Here is a 15,982-nt window from a genome sequence, read left to right on the forward strand (position 1 = left end):
CCTAGCGCCCTTCGACAAAGTCCATCTACACTGTGCTCTGGCATTGGTTTGTTACATGGTAGGGTGCTCTTTATACCTACCCTCTGCAGGTCTAAATTTTGAATGTGTCGTTTATTTTATTGTTGATTCAGAAAGGCCTGCAGTGGGCACAGTTCAGAAACATCTGTCATCTCTTTCGGCCTTTCTTTGTTTGCCAGGTCATCATCTCTGTTTAACTTTAAACCATCTTTTGTGGTGTGTTTTATCAAAGGTCTGACCCAAATGCTTCACCCAAAGCCCTTTGTCATGCCACAATAGTAGTGCTAAAAGAACAAATGATGGACAGAATGCAGAACATTGTCATACATTTACCCCAGTACAGATATCTGGGCCTAAATCCATCGTTTTTTTGCTCACTATGCCATTCCAGTTTGGACCCAGCTGTATGCAAATCAGTCTTGACCCTGCCCCCAATGCGAACAGTCCAGCCCAAACTGCCAGGCCAGGTCCTCCCTGGACTGGAAACAAGCATCCTAGGACCGGTTTCGGGCTTTCAGCCCTCATCAGCTAGGATAGCTTCACTCCAGTGGCATTGAGAGCACGGGACCCATGTCTGGGCATACCCGTCCCACTGGGGGTGACAAATGCAAAAAGAACAATTGATGGACAGAATACAGAACAATGTCATACATTCACCCCAGTACAGAGATCTGGACCTTAATCCATAGTTTTTTTGCTCACCATGCCATTCCAGTTTGGACCCAGCCATATGCAAATCAGTCTTGACCCTGCGCCGAATGGGAATAGTCCAGCCCAAACTGCCAGGCCCGGACTGGAAACAGGCATCCTAGGACAGGTTTCCGGCTTTCAGCCCTCATCACCCAGCATAACTTGACTCCAGTGGCATGGAGAGCACGGGACCCACGTCTGGGCATACCCATCCCACTCGGGGTGACAAATGCAAAAAGAACAATTGATGGACAGAATGCAGAACAATGACATACATTCACCCCAGTACAGAGATCTGGGCCTAAATCCATCTATTTTTTGCTCACCATTCCTTTCCAGTTTGGAAATCAGTCTTGACCCTGCGCCCAATGGGAACAGTCCATCCCGAACTGCCAGGTCAGATCCTCCGTGGACTGGAAACAAGCATCCTATGACCGGTTTCGAGCTTTCAGCCCTCATCAGTTAGGAGACCTTGACTCCAGTGGCATGGAGAGCCAGAACCCACGTCTGAGCATACCCGTCCCCCTCTGGGTGATAAATGCAAAAAGAGCAATTGATGGACAGAGCAATGTCATACATTCACCCCAGTTCAGAGATTTGGGCCTAAATCCATTGTTTTGTTGCTTACCATGCCATTCCAATATGCACCCAGCCATATGCAAATCGTCTTGACCCTGCGTCCAATGGGAACAGTCCAGCCCGAACTGCCAGGTCCTCCCTGGACTGGAAACAAGTATTCTAGGACCGGTTTTGGGCTTTCAGCCCTCATCAGCCAGGATAGCTTGACTCCAGTGGCTTGGAGAGCACGGGACCCTCATCTGGGCATACCCGTCCCACTTGGGGTGACAAATGCAAAAAGAACAATTGATGGACAGAATGCAGAACAATGTCATACATTCACCCCAGTACATAGATCTGGGCCTAAATCTATCGTTTTTTGCTCACCATGCCATTCCAGTTTGGACCCAGCCATATGCAAATCGTTCTTGACCCTGCACCCAATGGGAACAGTCCAGCCCGCACTGCCAGGCCAGGTCCTCCCTGGACTGGAAACAAGCATCCTAGGACCGGTTTCAGGCTTGTGTGTCTTTTGCTTCCACGCCCTAAGTGCGCCAGGGTACGCCTGGTTGAAGAATGATGAAAACCTGAAACCAGTCCTGGATGCTTGTTTCCGTTCCAGGGAGGACCTCACTTGGCAGTTCGGGCTTGACTGATCCCATGAGGCACAGGGTCAAGACTGATTTACATATGGCCAGGTCTAAACTAGCGTGGCATGGTGAGCAAAAAACGATGGATGTAGGCCGAGCATTGTTCCTGAGTTAAAGAGCCCACAGGATTGATTCCCAGCACATTGCAAGTTGTTGACTCATTGCTGCATGTTTCCACTCTTTACCGAGAGCCTCACTAGGCCCACTTCTACGACTCACAGGGCGGAGGTCTCCCGACGCTGCTTATAAGTGCTCTGCACAGACTAGTCCTGATGAAGACCCTGCAGTAAGGACATCAATCATTTCTGCACTAAGGGGTCGAAACGTCAACAACACACTGATATCCTACTACACAAACTCTGGCGACATTGTTTTAAAAAAGAGCTTGTCTATTAGAGCTATGTGTAGTCCCAGGAACGCTTGAACTACCACAGACCGGAAAAGTTTCTAACATGCAACTTTGATGTATATGTCACAAATACCTTTTCCCTGTCCTCCACTCACACGTTACCACTTAACACCCATTCCCTTCCTACTTCCTCTTCTGCAGCAAGAGCACTGTAATATATTGCACTGTAATCCTAATGAGCAATGGTGTTGCCATTAACTGCAGATGCTTTGAATATATTGCACAGTAATAATAATGAGCAACGGGGTTGCCAATATTTTCTAATGTTTCTAATACAATTGCATTAGATGACCTGTCTCAAAAAGTGAATAAATTGGATTCATGCCATATTGAACAATTGATATTTGTTGCTACTATATATTGTCATGCAAAAAGCTCTCTGCTACCTTGACCACATCCTTTTGTACTGTATTATTGACCCAGGTTGGGTAGTATGTATGGGTTACCCCACTAATATTTAATACATTTTTTAATGAAAGCATATTTTTAGTGCAATTCAGGGACATCTTTTTATTTACAAGATACTGGTGGGCACGTACATTCTTTGATATATCCATGTATCTCACTGATGGCGGGAGGTAGGTAGCATACATCGTAAGGAAAATCAGTAAAACCCTTCCGTTTTGTGAAACCTGATCAGGGATTAGACAGCCATAAGCATGTTACTGAAACCGGTGCCGCACATAACAAAACCACTATTATACTGATATTTTTATACATGGAGAAAGCTACAGTAAGTACTTTTGTGACTTAAAGAAGGCTCATTTGCCTCTTTATTTGAAACGTGGGCAGAATTTAACTGTGGTAGTGTCAAAATGTGTTATTCTTGAGGTTGGATTAGGTAGTGAGCTCTAGTTTTTCTGCCAGTTTTCGATTGGGACCCTTGTGCGCTGGATTATGTGGTGCATAGAATGGCCCAGGCTAAGTAAAAACCCTAAAAGTTTTTTTGTTTTTTTGTGCAAAAGTATAACTGTTTAATTGTGTAATATGTAATACTTAGGCACTCGTACCATTGTTTATTTGCATGTGTGACTCTTGATATTTTTCAAATTAGGGCTGAAAATGTGCACCAAATAGTCAAGTGCAAAAGTCCACCGAGCATAATTCAGCACTGGCCCAAACCTTGTCACAGTCTTTATTTGGCCGCCATGCTGTTCCCTGGGAATGACCTTTAGTACATACCTTTTGTGTGAGTCAAATTGAAAAGGTATGACAAAATCACCTTTCTGCACACACTGTTCAAAGTAAATTGTTGGTGCATCCTTTTCATGAACTTAGCATCTGTAAGAAGTCAAGGCTGTACTTGCGTTCAAGAAGTAAAGCCATATATTTAAAAACATTGTCTCTCTTGCTCTTTCCACAGCTGACGTCAATTTGGATATGTCAAGGCCTTTGAAAGCGAACCTGAGCTTTGTCAAATTGGATCAGATAAGCTGTTTCATGAGAAATATCCTGACCACAAATGACTTTGAGATGGATATGGAGGCTTCTGCTTCCCCTGACAGGCTTCCCAACAAAGGAGAGACATCAAAATCAAAATGTTACAGTGGAAAGGAATCTGGCTCTACTCTGCATGTTGATGGAGTGCCCAAGGATTCGATCCAAGAAAATATGCGGCGGGCCATATCCTGCTTCCAGAAGATTTCCGTCCATATGGCTCAAGTGGTTGTTTCCATGGAGACGGTGCCCCACCCCCTTAATCCATGTTTATTGGCATCTCTCTCAAGTCTTGAGGGCCGGCTTCATGTCAAAGCAGGGCATAAGACATCAAGTAGGTTGCAAGATCTCAATTTCTTGTTTTAACAATTACAATTGCAAGTTATTTGGCTGCGATAAGTGCACAATTGAATGGAATATGTTATAGTAAAAGATAAATTTCAACAAAGGGAGAGATAGGGAGAGTCAAGGACACTCTCTTAGTCCCCAGTTAAATGTATTTCAACAAGAAAAGAGAGGTCTGGTCAGTCATCAGACTGTCATGGATCTGGAGCAAGTGAAAAGAGGGGTAACAGGCACTCAATTTTGAGTAGGAAGGCCCTCACACACCGACCTAGTCAGTGTCATGCTTCATCATCGGGCCCCACCGAAGAGACCGAGTGCCTCTTCGGTGTGCTACGACGCCAGAAAGACTGCGGAGCTGGTCGTGTGGGGAGGGCGTGTTGTGAGTGAAAAATAATAATTAAAAGTGCCTAAAAGGGTATCAAAAAAACATTTTAATGAGTGATCCCTAAGACACAGGTAAGTGGTATAAGTGTCTGAATTTACGTGCCAAGGTTGTTAGGGTTTGGTTTAAATTCAGCTAAATACCACAGAGTAAAATTAAATCAGTCAACATGTTTCTGCCGTACTAGTGGTATAGATTCACCAAGGCATTCTTCAGGACTATACCCCGGCGGTATGGACACTCTAATAGTCCACCCTGACCTGGGGACGTGAAAGTGAAAAACAAATAGTGAAAAAAGTGTTTAAAATTAGAAGAGCTTGATGCTCATTCTAAGAAAAAAGCCCCAAATTCAGGGGTGTCTCAGCACTTTAAAAAGGGGCGCTACTAGCACCATGGGTCTCGGGAGGAGGATTGGAGCGCGCCTGGCACATCGCCCTCAGCGCTCTCAACCCGCGTCTCAACCTTCAAGAATCCTCAGAACCGGAGGTCCGATGTGCCAGGCGCGCTCCAATCCTCCTCCCGAGACCCATGGTGCTAGTAGCGCCCCTTTTTAAAGTGCTGAGACACCCCTGAATTTGGGGCTTTTTTCTTAGAATGAGCATCAAGCTCTTCTAATTTTAAACACTTTTTTCACTATTTGTTTTTCACTTTCACGTCCCCAGGTCAGGGTGGACTATTAGAGGGTCCATACCGCCGGGGTATAGTCCTGAAGAATGCCTTGGTGAATCTATACCACTAGTACGGCAGAAACATGTTGACTGATTTAATTTTACTCTGTGGTATTTAGCTGAATTTAAACCAAACCCTAACAACCTTGGCACGTAAATTCAGACACTTATACCACTTACCTGTGTCTTAGGGATCACTCATTAAAAAGTTTTTTTGATACCCTTTTAGGCACTTTTAATTATTATTTTTCACTCACAACACGCCCTCCCCACACAACCAGCTCCGCAGTCTTTCTGGCGTCGTAGCACACCGAAGAGGCACTCGGTCTCTTCGGTGGGGCCCGATGATGAAGCATGACACTGACTAGGTCGGTGTGTGAGGGCCTTCCTACTCAAAATTGAGTGCCTGTTACCCCTCTTTTCACTTGCTCCAGATCCATGACAGTCTGATGACTGACCAGACCTCTCTTTTCTTGTTGAAATATATAGTAAAAGATAAAGCATAGCCTCACCAGCGTTTAAGTAAGTCAAATCATGTTTATTTTTGTATGCTTTAATGTATTCACACTGTACATTTGAAATTATATGTTACAGAACAGACCAGTGTCGTTTGAACTCACTTTGGGTCTTTGCGGCTAACAGTATTGTTCATATTGTCATGGGGCTATAGTGAGTGCCCTCGCCATCTCCTGCTCTGTCCCCTGTAATAGTCAGCATGCTAGCTACCTTAATTGATTCAGAGACATCTCAATGCACTTCATCAGGGGTGTGGCACAGGTCCCTGCAGTGTGGTGCAGTCCTTTTGTAGGGGGCCCCTATACTTCAGCCCAAGGTCAATGAAAATCATTGAGATATGGGCGACTCAGGGGCTCCTTATCACACATTGCAAGGGGGGCATCATTTTGCACTACGCCACTGCACATTATGCTGTGGTTATGGCAGTGGATAGGCTGCCAGAATGCTGTCATGTAGCAAGGACCATGAGACATCACACTGGCTCCTTATGCCCCCTGTGGTAGATTTAAGATGTGCTGTGTAGTTTTAGGGTAAGGCTCTCAAACTAATCCTCCGATCAGCACATCCAGCTCTGTTGGGGAGAATCCGACCTGAGATCTATCACCCCAGAAGCAGCCTACATTTATCTGAACGTTGAAAGAAATCAGTGTTGTCTTTTACTACTATTTCGCACAACTTATGTTTTAACAGTTTCTTATTAAATGTTTCCAATTGTGTTGGGATTCACAGCACTTCGAGACAGTCTTCCCCTTTACTTTACAATCTATAATGTTTACTTATTTATGCCTGGCGAAAGAGATTGGTTTATTTCAGTAAGTTTCAAATTATAGGTACTGTGAAGGGTGTCCCATCGTTTATAACTTAACAAATGTCAATGGCTTTTTCCATCTATTGGCATGTCATTGGGTGTAGTGATGGCTGTTTTGGGTAGATTAACTAAGGCACATGGAGGCTGATAGCAGTAGATGATGCAGGAGGCTTGACATATGCACCACACAAAAAAAGTAAAGCAATGTAAGCAAGCAGAGATCACAATTGAATCTAAATTTGGAAAGTGTTATAAGATGAAGCTCAGTCAATATGATGTTTTGAGGAACTATTAGGTTAATTTTCATTGCTTATTCCAATTTCTCAAGAACCAGCTGAATTAGGAACACACTGTTGAACATCTATTTTTTTAATTGTACTTGAATGGCCTATTATGAAAACTTATGACAGCTTATTATTTGGCACATCACGTACGAAATGTCTTACTTAAGAGGTCAGCAGATTGAGCTCATTGATTTTTGACGTTATGTGTTCTGGTTAAAATCAGTAATATTCCCAGCTTTTTTGTAGTTTGCATACAGGAACATTTAAGGTTTGCTAAAGGTGACCGCGTGCTGAATGCTGAACAGCTGGCTTTGAGATCTTGGAAGTGCACTGGAACAGTTTGTGTCTCTTATCCAAATTGTAGCTCCGAAAGGGTTGCAAAGTGAGGAAGGGAAGAATATGTAGACAGTTATGATTTTTTTCTTGGAGTTGTTATTGAAGCTCTCTATGCTTTCCTTGAATTCTTCTTCAAATGCTCGTCCCAATTTAGTAATCGTCATGGAAATAATTTGCCTTTCTTTGTATTGTTAGGCCAGAAGACTTTTTAAAAATGAACTCCTAGTTATTTTGAAGCCTCTGCGGCATATATTCTAGCTACAGGTGCGGTTACACCTCAGTGTGAGGTCACATTCTCAGAACAGATTAAGCTCTTGAAATCTTCTGCTGCTTGGGCTGCCTCCATAATCCTTCTGACAGCAATCACAGCCAGACACTGAGCTATAGGCAGCATGCTTTCCACAAGTCAAGAGGATATGAAGGTAAAAGGATTGTCAAAGCCTACCAGACCATCATTTCTCCTAATTTCTAAACCTCCCATTAACTTTTGCTTTTAAATCAGCCAAACAGTATTCTCGAAATATCAGAATAATTTGCACATGAGCAGCATTGAAATAGGAACAAAGTGGAGCTAATTCAAGAGCAACAGAGCGCTGAACATGGGCAGTAGTGACTGAGATTGAGTTCATGACCATCTGCAGCCGGGAGGGGTAATGATTCCTATCTTGTAGTGGTGGGTGTTTTAGGCCCTATGTGAGAATCAGGAGAATTGGTGCAGCTCTGTTGTTGAGGGTTATTTTTCCATGTTCTGTGGGGATATATGGAGAAAGCCTGTCTGCTGTTTTTTTCTTCTTGGCTAATATGGTGCTTTGCATCTGAGGTGGTTAATTTATTAGCCAAGTATGCAATAATGCTGGTTCTGGTGGCCTTGTGTGTGCTGAAGCTGGTCTTGAACATGATACATGCTTGGAGGGGGAGCCAATGCAATACAGTGAGAATGAACTTGTGGTGTAACTTATCTATGCATAGTCATGACTCATGACTAGTGATTGGAGTTGAGACAATTGTGCACCACAGTGAATATTTTAGTGTCGAGGTGGAAATAATGGCTACAAATTAGAAAAAAATAAGCATTAGTCCAGTATATTCCTTTTAAAAGGCATTCGAGAGCAGCTTAATTGTCGAAACTAACTATAGGTTGTTGAGATTTTGGAAAAGAGAGTCTGTAATCGGCTGGACGGGGATAGGTAGGAGACGAGTCCGGGTAGGTTTCAAACAGGGCTTTATTGAGCGATATAGTCTATCAGTACACGTAGGGCGGGTGGTAGGGCGACGAGGAGATCGGCTTCTTTCTCTCCGGCTCTTTCCGATCACTCCTTCCTCCCGCCTAAGGTTGATCCTTCTTCTCCCACTTCTGTCGGTCTCCGTCTTGTCCCAGCCTCCACCGAAGGAGAGAAGCAAAGACAGAGGAAAGTATCAGGACAGGGCTGTACTGTAATCGTTATCAGGGAAGGGTGTGAGGAATCACACAGTGCACCTTTACCAAACGTGACAGTGAGTGAAGTGCACAGGGGATTTAATTAAGGGTACCGGGGCTCCCACGGCGTTTATTCCACCCCCACCCCGCAACCCTGTTGCGCACCTCTGTTAGCCACGCCCCTCCGGGGGAGTGGCTGGGCGAAGCGTGTTGTCGTTGGCCTCCTGGCTCCGATGATCCCGCTTGTCGCCTTAGGAACCACCGGCGTCTCGCTCCGTCCTTCGACTGCTCTCTCTCTGTGGCAATCCCTGCCGATGAGTCCTCTGGTCCGTACGCGGCTTGCTTCTCTTGAGATCCTCTCGCGTAGTCTCCTTCTCTGCCCTCGGCTGAAGCTTGACCACGTCCTGGAACTGTCGACGCCTCAGTTCCCGGATCCTCTTCTCCGCACTCTCCTTCGTCCTCTCGATACCTCGCCTCCTCCGCTCTACCGCTCCTCGATTCTCCACTGCTCCACGCCGCACCGCCACTCCAATCCACTCTGACCGCTCCTCCGGTGTATAGACACACCTGGTCCTGGGGCAGGGAGTCTTTTATGTCCGCTATAGGCTCCTCCCTCTCTTCCAGCATACCTGGCCAGTTAAAGGGACCCTGTTCCCATTCCTCCTCGTCACAGCTGTAGGTTTCTTCCACTCGGTGCCAAGTAGGTGCGTCCGCTGCCTGGGGAGAAAAGAGGGGGGGGTCACACGTTACGAGTTCACTTCCGCAGACCTGGGCCAAGGGCCCCCCCACATTGCTACGGAGTCATTACAAATAAATGTTTTTTACGGCATTGGCAGAGCATCTAGATTCCGCCTCTGATGTAAAGAGCATCTATCAACCTCAGAATTTGAGGGATATTTCTTAGTCTTGTTGAGGCATATATAAGGTGGGGAATCTGCAAGTCATTCCTCACATGATTGCCAGCAGTGCAGTGATGTCATTTGTGGTGAGCTCCCGGAGACATGTAATTATAATTGCATTTATATAGCGCTTACTACCCCTGACGAGGTGTTGAAGCGCTACCCTGGAACCCAAGGTTAGTGGCTAATCCAGTGGGATTGGTGTTTATTGTGATTAAGTGTGAGTTTTTAAGAATGTATTTCCTTCAGTTTCTTTGTGGTAGATTAAAGTTAAGGTTGGTAATTAGTGGGAGCTATGCGGTTTCAGGCAAATGGTTGGTGAGATGAGTAGACTGGCAGATCTTAGGTACTGCTAGGTTGCAGGGATAGGAACTTTAGAAAGGAGAGGCTGTGATTTAAGGAACGAGGTATGAGCCATTTGCAGAATTACAGTATGAGAGATTAAGGCAGACCGACATGAGAATTAAAGGAGGCAAAACTCAGAAGTAGAAGGCTTGCAGAGGATGGAAAATAAGGGGGTCACTCAGAAGAAAGAAAGGAAGGAATTAATCAGAAGTAAATCAAGGTACATATTTCATGCCGGGTTTCAGAAGCATAGTAGGGGGGAGGCTTTCTAATATAGCCAGCAATCTAAGGATGTAAGCTGTAGAAAGAAACAATGCTATATACTGTACTCTATGTCCGGAGACAGGTTAAACATGCGAGTGTGAGATGAAAGCATCCCCATTTATTCTTGTGGGGCTCAGCTACTGTAAAAAGTTACATATTCTCTTCTAACTAGAGGATTGAAATCCATTTAGAAATAAGTGAGCCTTCTTTAGATGTAAAAATAACTTTTGAAGGATTTCACCCAGAATAGAGGAAACGTGCTGGGGGCTTAATATGTGCTTCTTCTGTGAAGTCTGTCTTTGACGGTGCGTCACTTATTAGGCATGGCAAGATGTTCACCTCTTTATCAATTCGTCTCAAAATTAAGTGGCCGCTTTAGGAATCGGGAGAGCCTTGCAGGAGCAAAAAGGATTCTGGACCCTAGTAGTTCAGGACACTCCAAATCAACTGTATCCATGTGACTTAAAAAGTTTATAATAAGATGCGAAAAGTTTTATTTATCATTGAAAAGGTAGTAGGTTAATTACATTTTGCTTTCGTGACTGGTTGCTGATAAACATCTGTGGGACATTACCATGATACTGAGGCAGAACATGTTGGCGTTACCTCATGCTCTTAAACTATGCAACACCACTTGTATGTGCATCGATGGCCTACAAGTAGTCTACCATGGTCAACGACTGTACTGAAAACTAATAAAACATTAAAGCATTTACAGCTGAAAGCCAATTGTAAAAGACTCCTCTCATCAATGCAAGACAAAGCTTGTTATGTTCTTCCATTCCTCTGTGATCATAAAAACCCTCCACATGAGAGCCACCTTACTTACCCTCCTCACCATTCTGAGCCCTGGGGTTGAAGGGCAACTCATCATGTCCACCTTGGCACTAGTGCCCACATGCATCATTGAGAATTGCATTCGCAAACGGTGCGAATCGCAATTTTCGGCCATTTGCAAATGCAATTCTCAAATTTGGGATGCATCATGCTTTTCGCAATTTTAGGAATCGCAACCATGTTGCGATTTATAAAATTGCGATTGCATTTAAGAAATCGCAATTTGAGATTTCTTAAATGCAATGCATGAACATTTTTAATTCGCAAATAGGAAGGGGTAAATTAGCATGAAGTTGACCTTCATGCTAATTTGCGAAAACTTTAAAAAATGCACAAAATGCATTTTTGAAAGTTTCATGTAACACACACACACATGTCCTTGGGACATGTGTGTGTGTGTGAAACTTGCACTTAAAGTTACATTTCAGGGGTGCAGGGGGGGTCCTTTGGACCCCCCTCTGCACCCTTGAAAATGCATTCACAAATTGCGATTCGCAAAATGCTAATCGCAATTTGTGAATGCCTTCCCATTCATTCCTATGGGCCTCTTGGCCCATAGGAATCAATGGGAAGGGATTCCTTAATTGCGATTCGCAAATTGTGAATCGCAATTAAGGAATTTTTAGAAATCGCAAATAAAAATGCACATTTTTGATGCATAGCAATTTGCGATTTCTTAGTTGCGATTCCTTAATTCTCGCAATTAAGAAATCGCACATGCTAACTTTGATGCATGTGGCCGTAAGTGTGTGTTTTCTGTATGCTGTCTGTGGCCACATATGCATGACCCATTGGCTTTCTCGCGCATCCCTCGTCCTTTTTCCAGACCCCTGCGCCAAAACCTGCTTTTCACTGCCAAAAGCTGGGCTCCTGAAAATGATAGAACATTCTACCTATCTAATCAACTGGTCACCAGAGAAACTTAGCAACCGGTAGAGCTGTTGAGCTGCGACTAGGAAGGAACATGGCCATAGAGGGTTGACACGGTAACCACAGGCAAAGCTGTAATATGAAATCTCTGGAAAGGTGCACGGAAAAAGGGAGTTACATACTGCCGGTACTGAACAGAAAATATGCGTACTCAACGAAAACATTTCTGTTGGGCAAGTGTTAGATGAAAACCCAGAAATTACAAAACAGCCATATATACCTCTACCTTTCCGTCTTGCAGAAATACCTCCAGGCTGCACAGGGCTAATGCCAGAATTACTTTTATAGCCTGAAACGAATACCCGAATACTTCTCCGTGTGTTTGATTTTACAATCATATAACGATTGTGACCATCTGCTGCAGCTGCACTTTACGAATTATTTGTTGAACTAAATTGAGCGCAGTGACAAAAGTAGTCTTCCCAGATGTACTGTTAAACTGGAAAAAGAAAATGGAGTGTTGCTTTTTTATATATCAAGGCCATCTGCTGAGCAGATGCCATTATATAGAATCACTTCACAGAAAAGCATTGTAGAAAATTTTCATTAAAACCTCAACAATTTGACTTGTTTACTTGATTCTGCAAAACTACCCATTGAGACAACACTACACACTTGGGGTTTTCTTGGGTCTCACCAGCTTCCCTTTGATTCTTTTTGATGTGCTGCCTTTAATAAACACAGGCAGGAAAACTGGTCAGAAAGCTTAATGGAAAAAAAGACTACAAAGCATCAATCAGGGGAGCAGAAAAATACTCTGATCCCTTACTTATGCAAGCTATTTTTAGTGAAATATGTTTTTTACACGTTTTCTGTGATGATGTTATATAAACAGTGTAAACTGCCCTTTTCCAGATGAGTTTTTAATCTAGGCGCTGAAGTTTGCTTGGTGTACTGGAAATGTCCGTATGTGTTGTGCCGCAATGCATAAAGGGGCGTCTGCTACATGCACATTTCATTACAATAGAGAGGGAGAAGGAGGCTTTGAGAAGCAGGAAGTTGCTTCATATTATTTCACGCAAATGATGCACTGAACTTGTATTTCTTACTAACGAGCGCAACAATTAAACCCAAACACATGATTTACATCAGGCGTCACTGCTTCAGTTACACCATATGAGGTATTTTGGACGTTTTGTGCTGATGAACTAGATGTGAACTGAAGGCAATTAAGCAATCAAAGTGGGCCTTGCTAACGGCTTATTTGATGGAATTTTCTGCTGCACTTGAAACAGATACTATTTTGCCTGCGATTAAATTTTCGTAGTTCTATCCTACAAGAGTTCGCAGGATACCCATCTTAGAACCATGGAGTTATGCCCATCTAAAAATTGTCAACTATCTTACTTGCCTTCAACTCCCCACGCGTCTGACCACATGAATTCTCTACTGATATGCCTTCTATGAACTCTTTTCAGTAGTGCTCGTTTGGAATTGTCTTCGGTTCTAGCCACAATCAATTCTCTATTTGTCTGCCCACCTTAATTTTCTCACACTTCTAGCATCTGTGAAGACTTTACAGACCATCCCTCCGTGGGTTTTCATAATTCTGCCAACGGTGAAACTATTCTGTCAAGCATTCTTCATGTACTTGTCCTGTCTAAATTGTAGATATTTCTTTCCTGCTTCAGCGTCCTTGTTTTGCCCACCATGAATATTCTACTGCTCTGTCAGCTCATCAAAATGTTTTGGACTTCGACTTCAGCCTGCAATTATTTCTGTCAAAATATATTTTCCTCTGTTTGGTGTCCTCCTTTTAATTAATCCTACGTGAATTTCCTACCCATACACATTTTTCACAATTACATTTTCAAACTTTAGTGCACTACTGTTGTCCATGGTTGTAAAACAATTTATTTATTGCAGTGCCGGCTGGCATGGATCGAGGGTTGTTGAGCGGGGACAGGGACCGGGGAGGGAGGGATGGGGTTAAAAAGAAATCACTTACCTCCTCTCTGCGTCCTCCTCGCCGCGTCCTCATCGTCTCGTCTCTACTCCTCGTCCCTCGGGCCGGAACAGAAAGTACTCAGGATGCACCTAGGCTTGCCTGACCAATCACAATGCTGCAATGCGGGGCGTGGTCACGGAGGCGACCAAGATGGCCGCATCTGTTTGAAGCTCCGCCGGTCGGGCGTTTAAGCTTCCCTTCAGCCTGATGTAGGAGATATCAACCGCACCCGGAACTTATCCTTCAGTGCCCGGGAACATGCAGGACGCGGCTGGAGGTCCGGGAAGCCGATGCGACCTGACCAGAAGAAGTACCGAAGCCCATTGAGCTGGTGATGGAGCGGTAGCCTACATCCGGAGTTTGCGGCGCGGCCGGGAATGCGGTGAGTCTGCGCCCTTAGCTGCCCTTTGGGTAAGTATAGGGGGGTTTACCCAAATAAGTCACTGGGGACCTGGGTGCCAAGTAGTATACAAAAAGAGGGTCCCAGTGAACCGTTATATATTAATCACATTTATTCACAATAACATTAAATACATACACTCATCAGAGCGCATTGCTAATTAATCACAATGAGCTAAATCCACAATACATTAGGAGACAATAATAGCGACATATTCATCATAGTGCCCCAGGGAGAGGAAAGAAAGGGTAGCGTGATGTGGTGAAAAAGGGAAAAAGAATGTGCAAGAAAAAATAATTAATGTGACCACAGGTTATTTCAAAATTGACATACAAAAATAAATTGGCTTCAGATCCCTGAGCCAAGAATTGGGATACCTAATTTCCAAAAGTTCATCAGTAATCATGTGTATGATGCTGGTACTCAATATCCGAATTAGGGGCGGCGTCAACTGATGTATGAGAGAGTAGCCGTCGACGTTTCGACCCCAAAACTACAACTGTAGGCGTAGTTGGCACCTTACACCGGGGTCTTCATCAGGACAAAAACGTGAAACCCAAGGGTACACTAGGTCTTCTATAAAGGTAAATTGAGTCATATATTAGTACTCTCACAGTCAAATTTAGAGAGGATATGCGAACATAACGTTAAATCATCATGAACACAAGAGGATTTTACCATGGTGAGTGAAATATATTATTGCCACAGGATAATAAACTAAAGCATCAGTTCAATCAATCAGGCAGCTTCGTTGTCATATAGATGCTTCCAAGGTCGTCAAATCTCTGAAAAAATGAAGTCCCAATCTGAAAGAGACACGTTAGTGATAGATTCCTTACCTTAGAATATCCCCAGGCGTCAGACTGGATCTAGAAATTTTTGCGTAGCAATACCCCTGCGCGTCAGTAGGCGTCGTCTGCGGCTCCGCGTCCTTCGTCGGCGTCGTTAGCGCCGGAATGACGTCGTCGGAGTACTTAGACGCCGCCCATGCGCGCTGACGTCAGTTCTTCTTTTTTCCGCACCAGCTAGCGCAGATCCGGAGAAGCTCTACCCCCAGTCAATTTTTGACTGAACTTTTTGATCTTTTGATCACTCTTTTTCTTCGAGTCTTCGACTCTTATCGGTGCCGGTAGGGATGCCCGGGTTCAAGCCCTGCTCGAAGTGCGATCGACTAATGTCGGTCACAGACCCCCATCGCCGGTGCCTGAAGTGCTTAGGCCTCGACCATGACGATCGAACCTGCTCCGACTGCCGGGCTCTGACGTTGAAGGCTAGGCGGGAGCGGTCCCGCAAGCGACTCGAGCTGAGGCAGTTGGCCCCGCGCCGCTCCAGGTCCCGGTCCCGGTCCCACGGGAGGTCGAGGGACAGGTCGCGAGGTCGGAGTCATCGAAGCTCCAGGAGTGGACACTGGTCGTCAGGTTCCAAGTCCTCAGGTAAGAGGCATGAGAGGTCGGAGCGACGTCATCGTTCCTCCGACCCACCCTGACGCTCGCACGATGCGGCCGGGGGCTCGGGCGACACCGCCCACGCGACTCCGCGGAAGTCGCAAGCGTCGCCGCCTGCCCCACACCTTTGGGTCCCTGGGCACGGCGCGACGCCGGAGGAGATCGAGCGGTACCTCATGGCCATGAGGACCCTCCCTCCTCAGTCGGTTCCCGTGACGCCTTCGGGCCCAACGGTTCCGTCTGGAGGTCCTAACGGGTCGGGTGCTTCGGCCCCGACGCCGTCGGGTGCTTCGGCCCCGGCGCCGCCGGCGACTTCGGTCTTGGCGCCGCAGGACCTCACCGGATCCGGCTCCGGATCCGGGGCGTCGCTGGTCGACCTTACGACCTCATCGGCAC

At 45.1% G+C, this 15,982-nt stretch overlaps 1 protein-coding gene across 1 annotated transcript in view; it reads left to right on the forward strand.

The window, feature by feature from the left end:
* VPS13B (vacuolar protein sorting 13 homolog B) overlaps positions 1-15,982 on the forward strand; it is a 2,999,480-nt gene that overhangs the window by 2,250,711 nt on the left and 732,787 nt on the right. The window contains exon 36 of the mRNA XM_086966051.1: positions 3,689-4,096. Within this exon, the coding sequence (XP_086822177.1) occupies positions 3,689-4,096 (408 nt within the window). The remainder of the gene's footprint in view (positions 1-3,688; positions 4,097-15,982) is intronic.

This window comes from Lissotriton vulgaris, chromosome 4_1, assembly GCF_964263255.1.
Source record: "Lissotriton vulgaris chromosome 4_1, aLisVul1.2, whole genome shotgun sequence".
NCBI classification, from domain to species: domain Eukaryota; kingdom Metazoa; phylum Chordata; class Amphibia; order Caudata; family Salamandridae; genus Lissotriton; species Lissotriton vulgaris.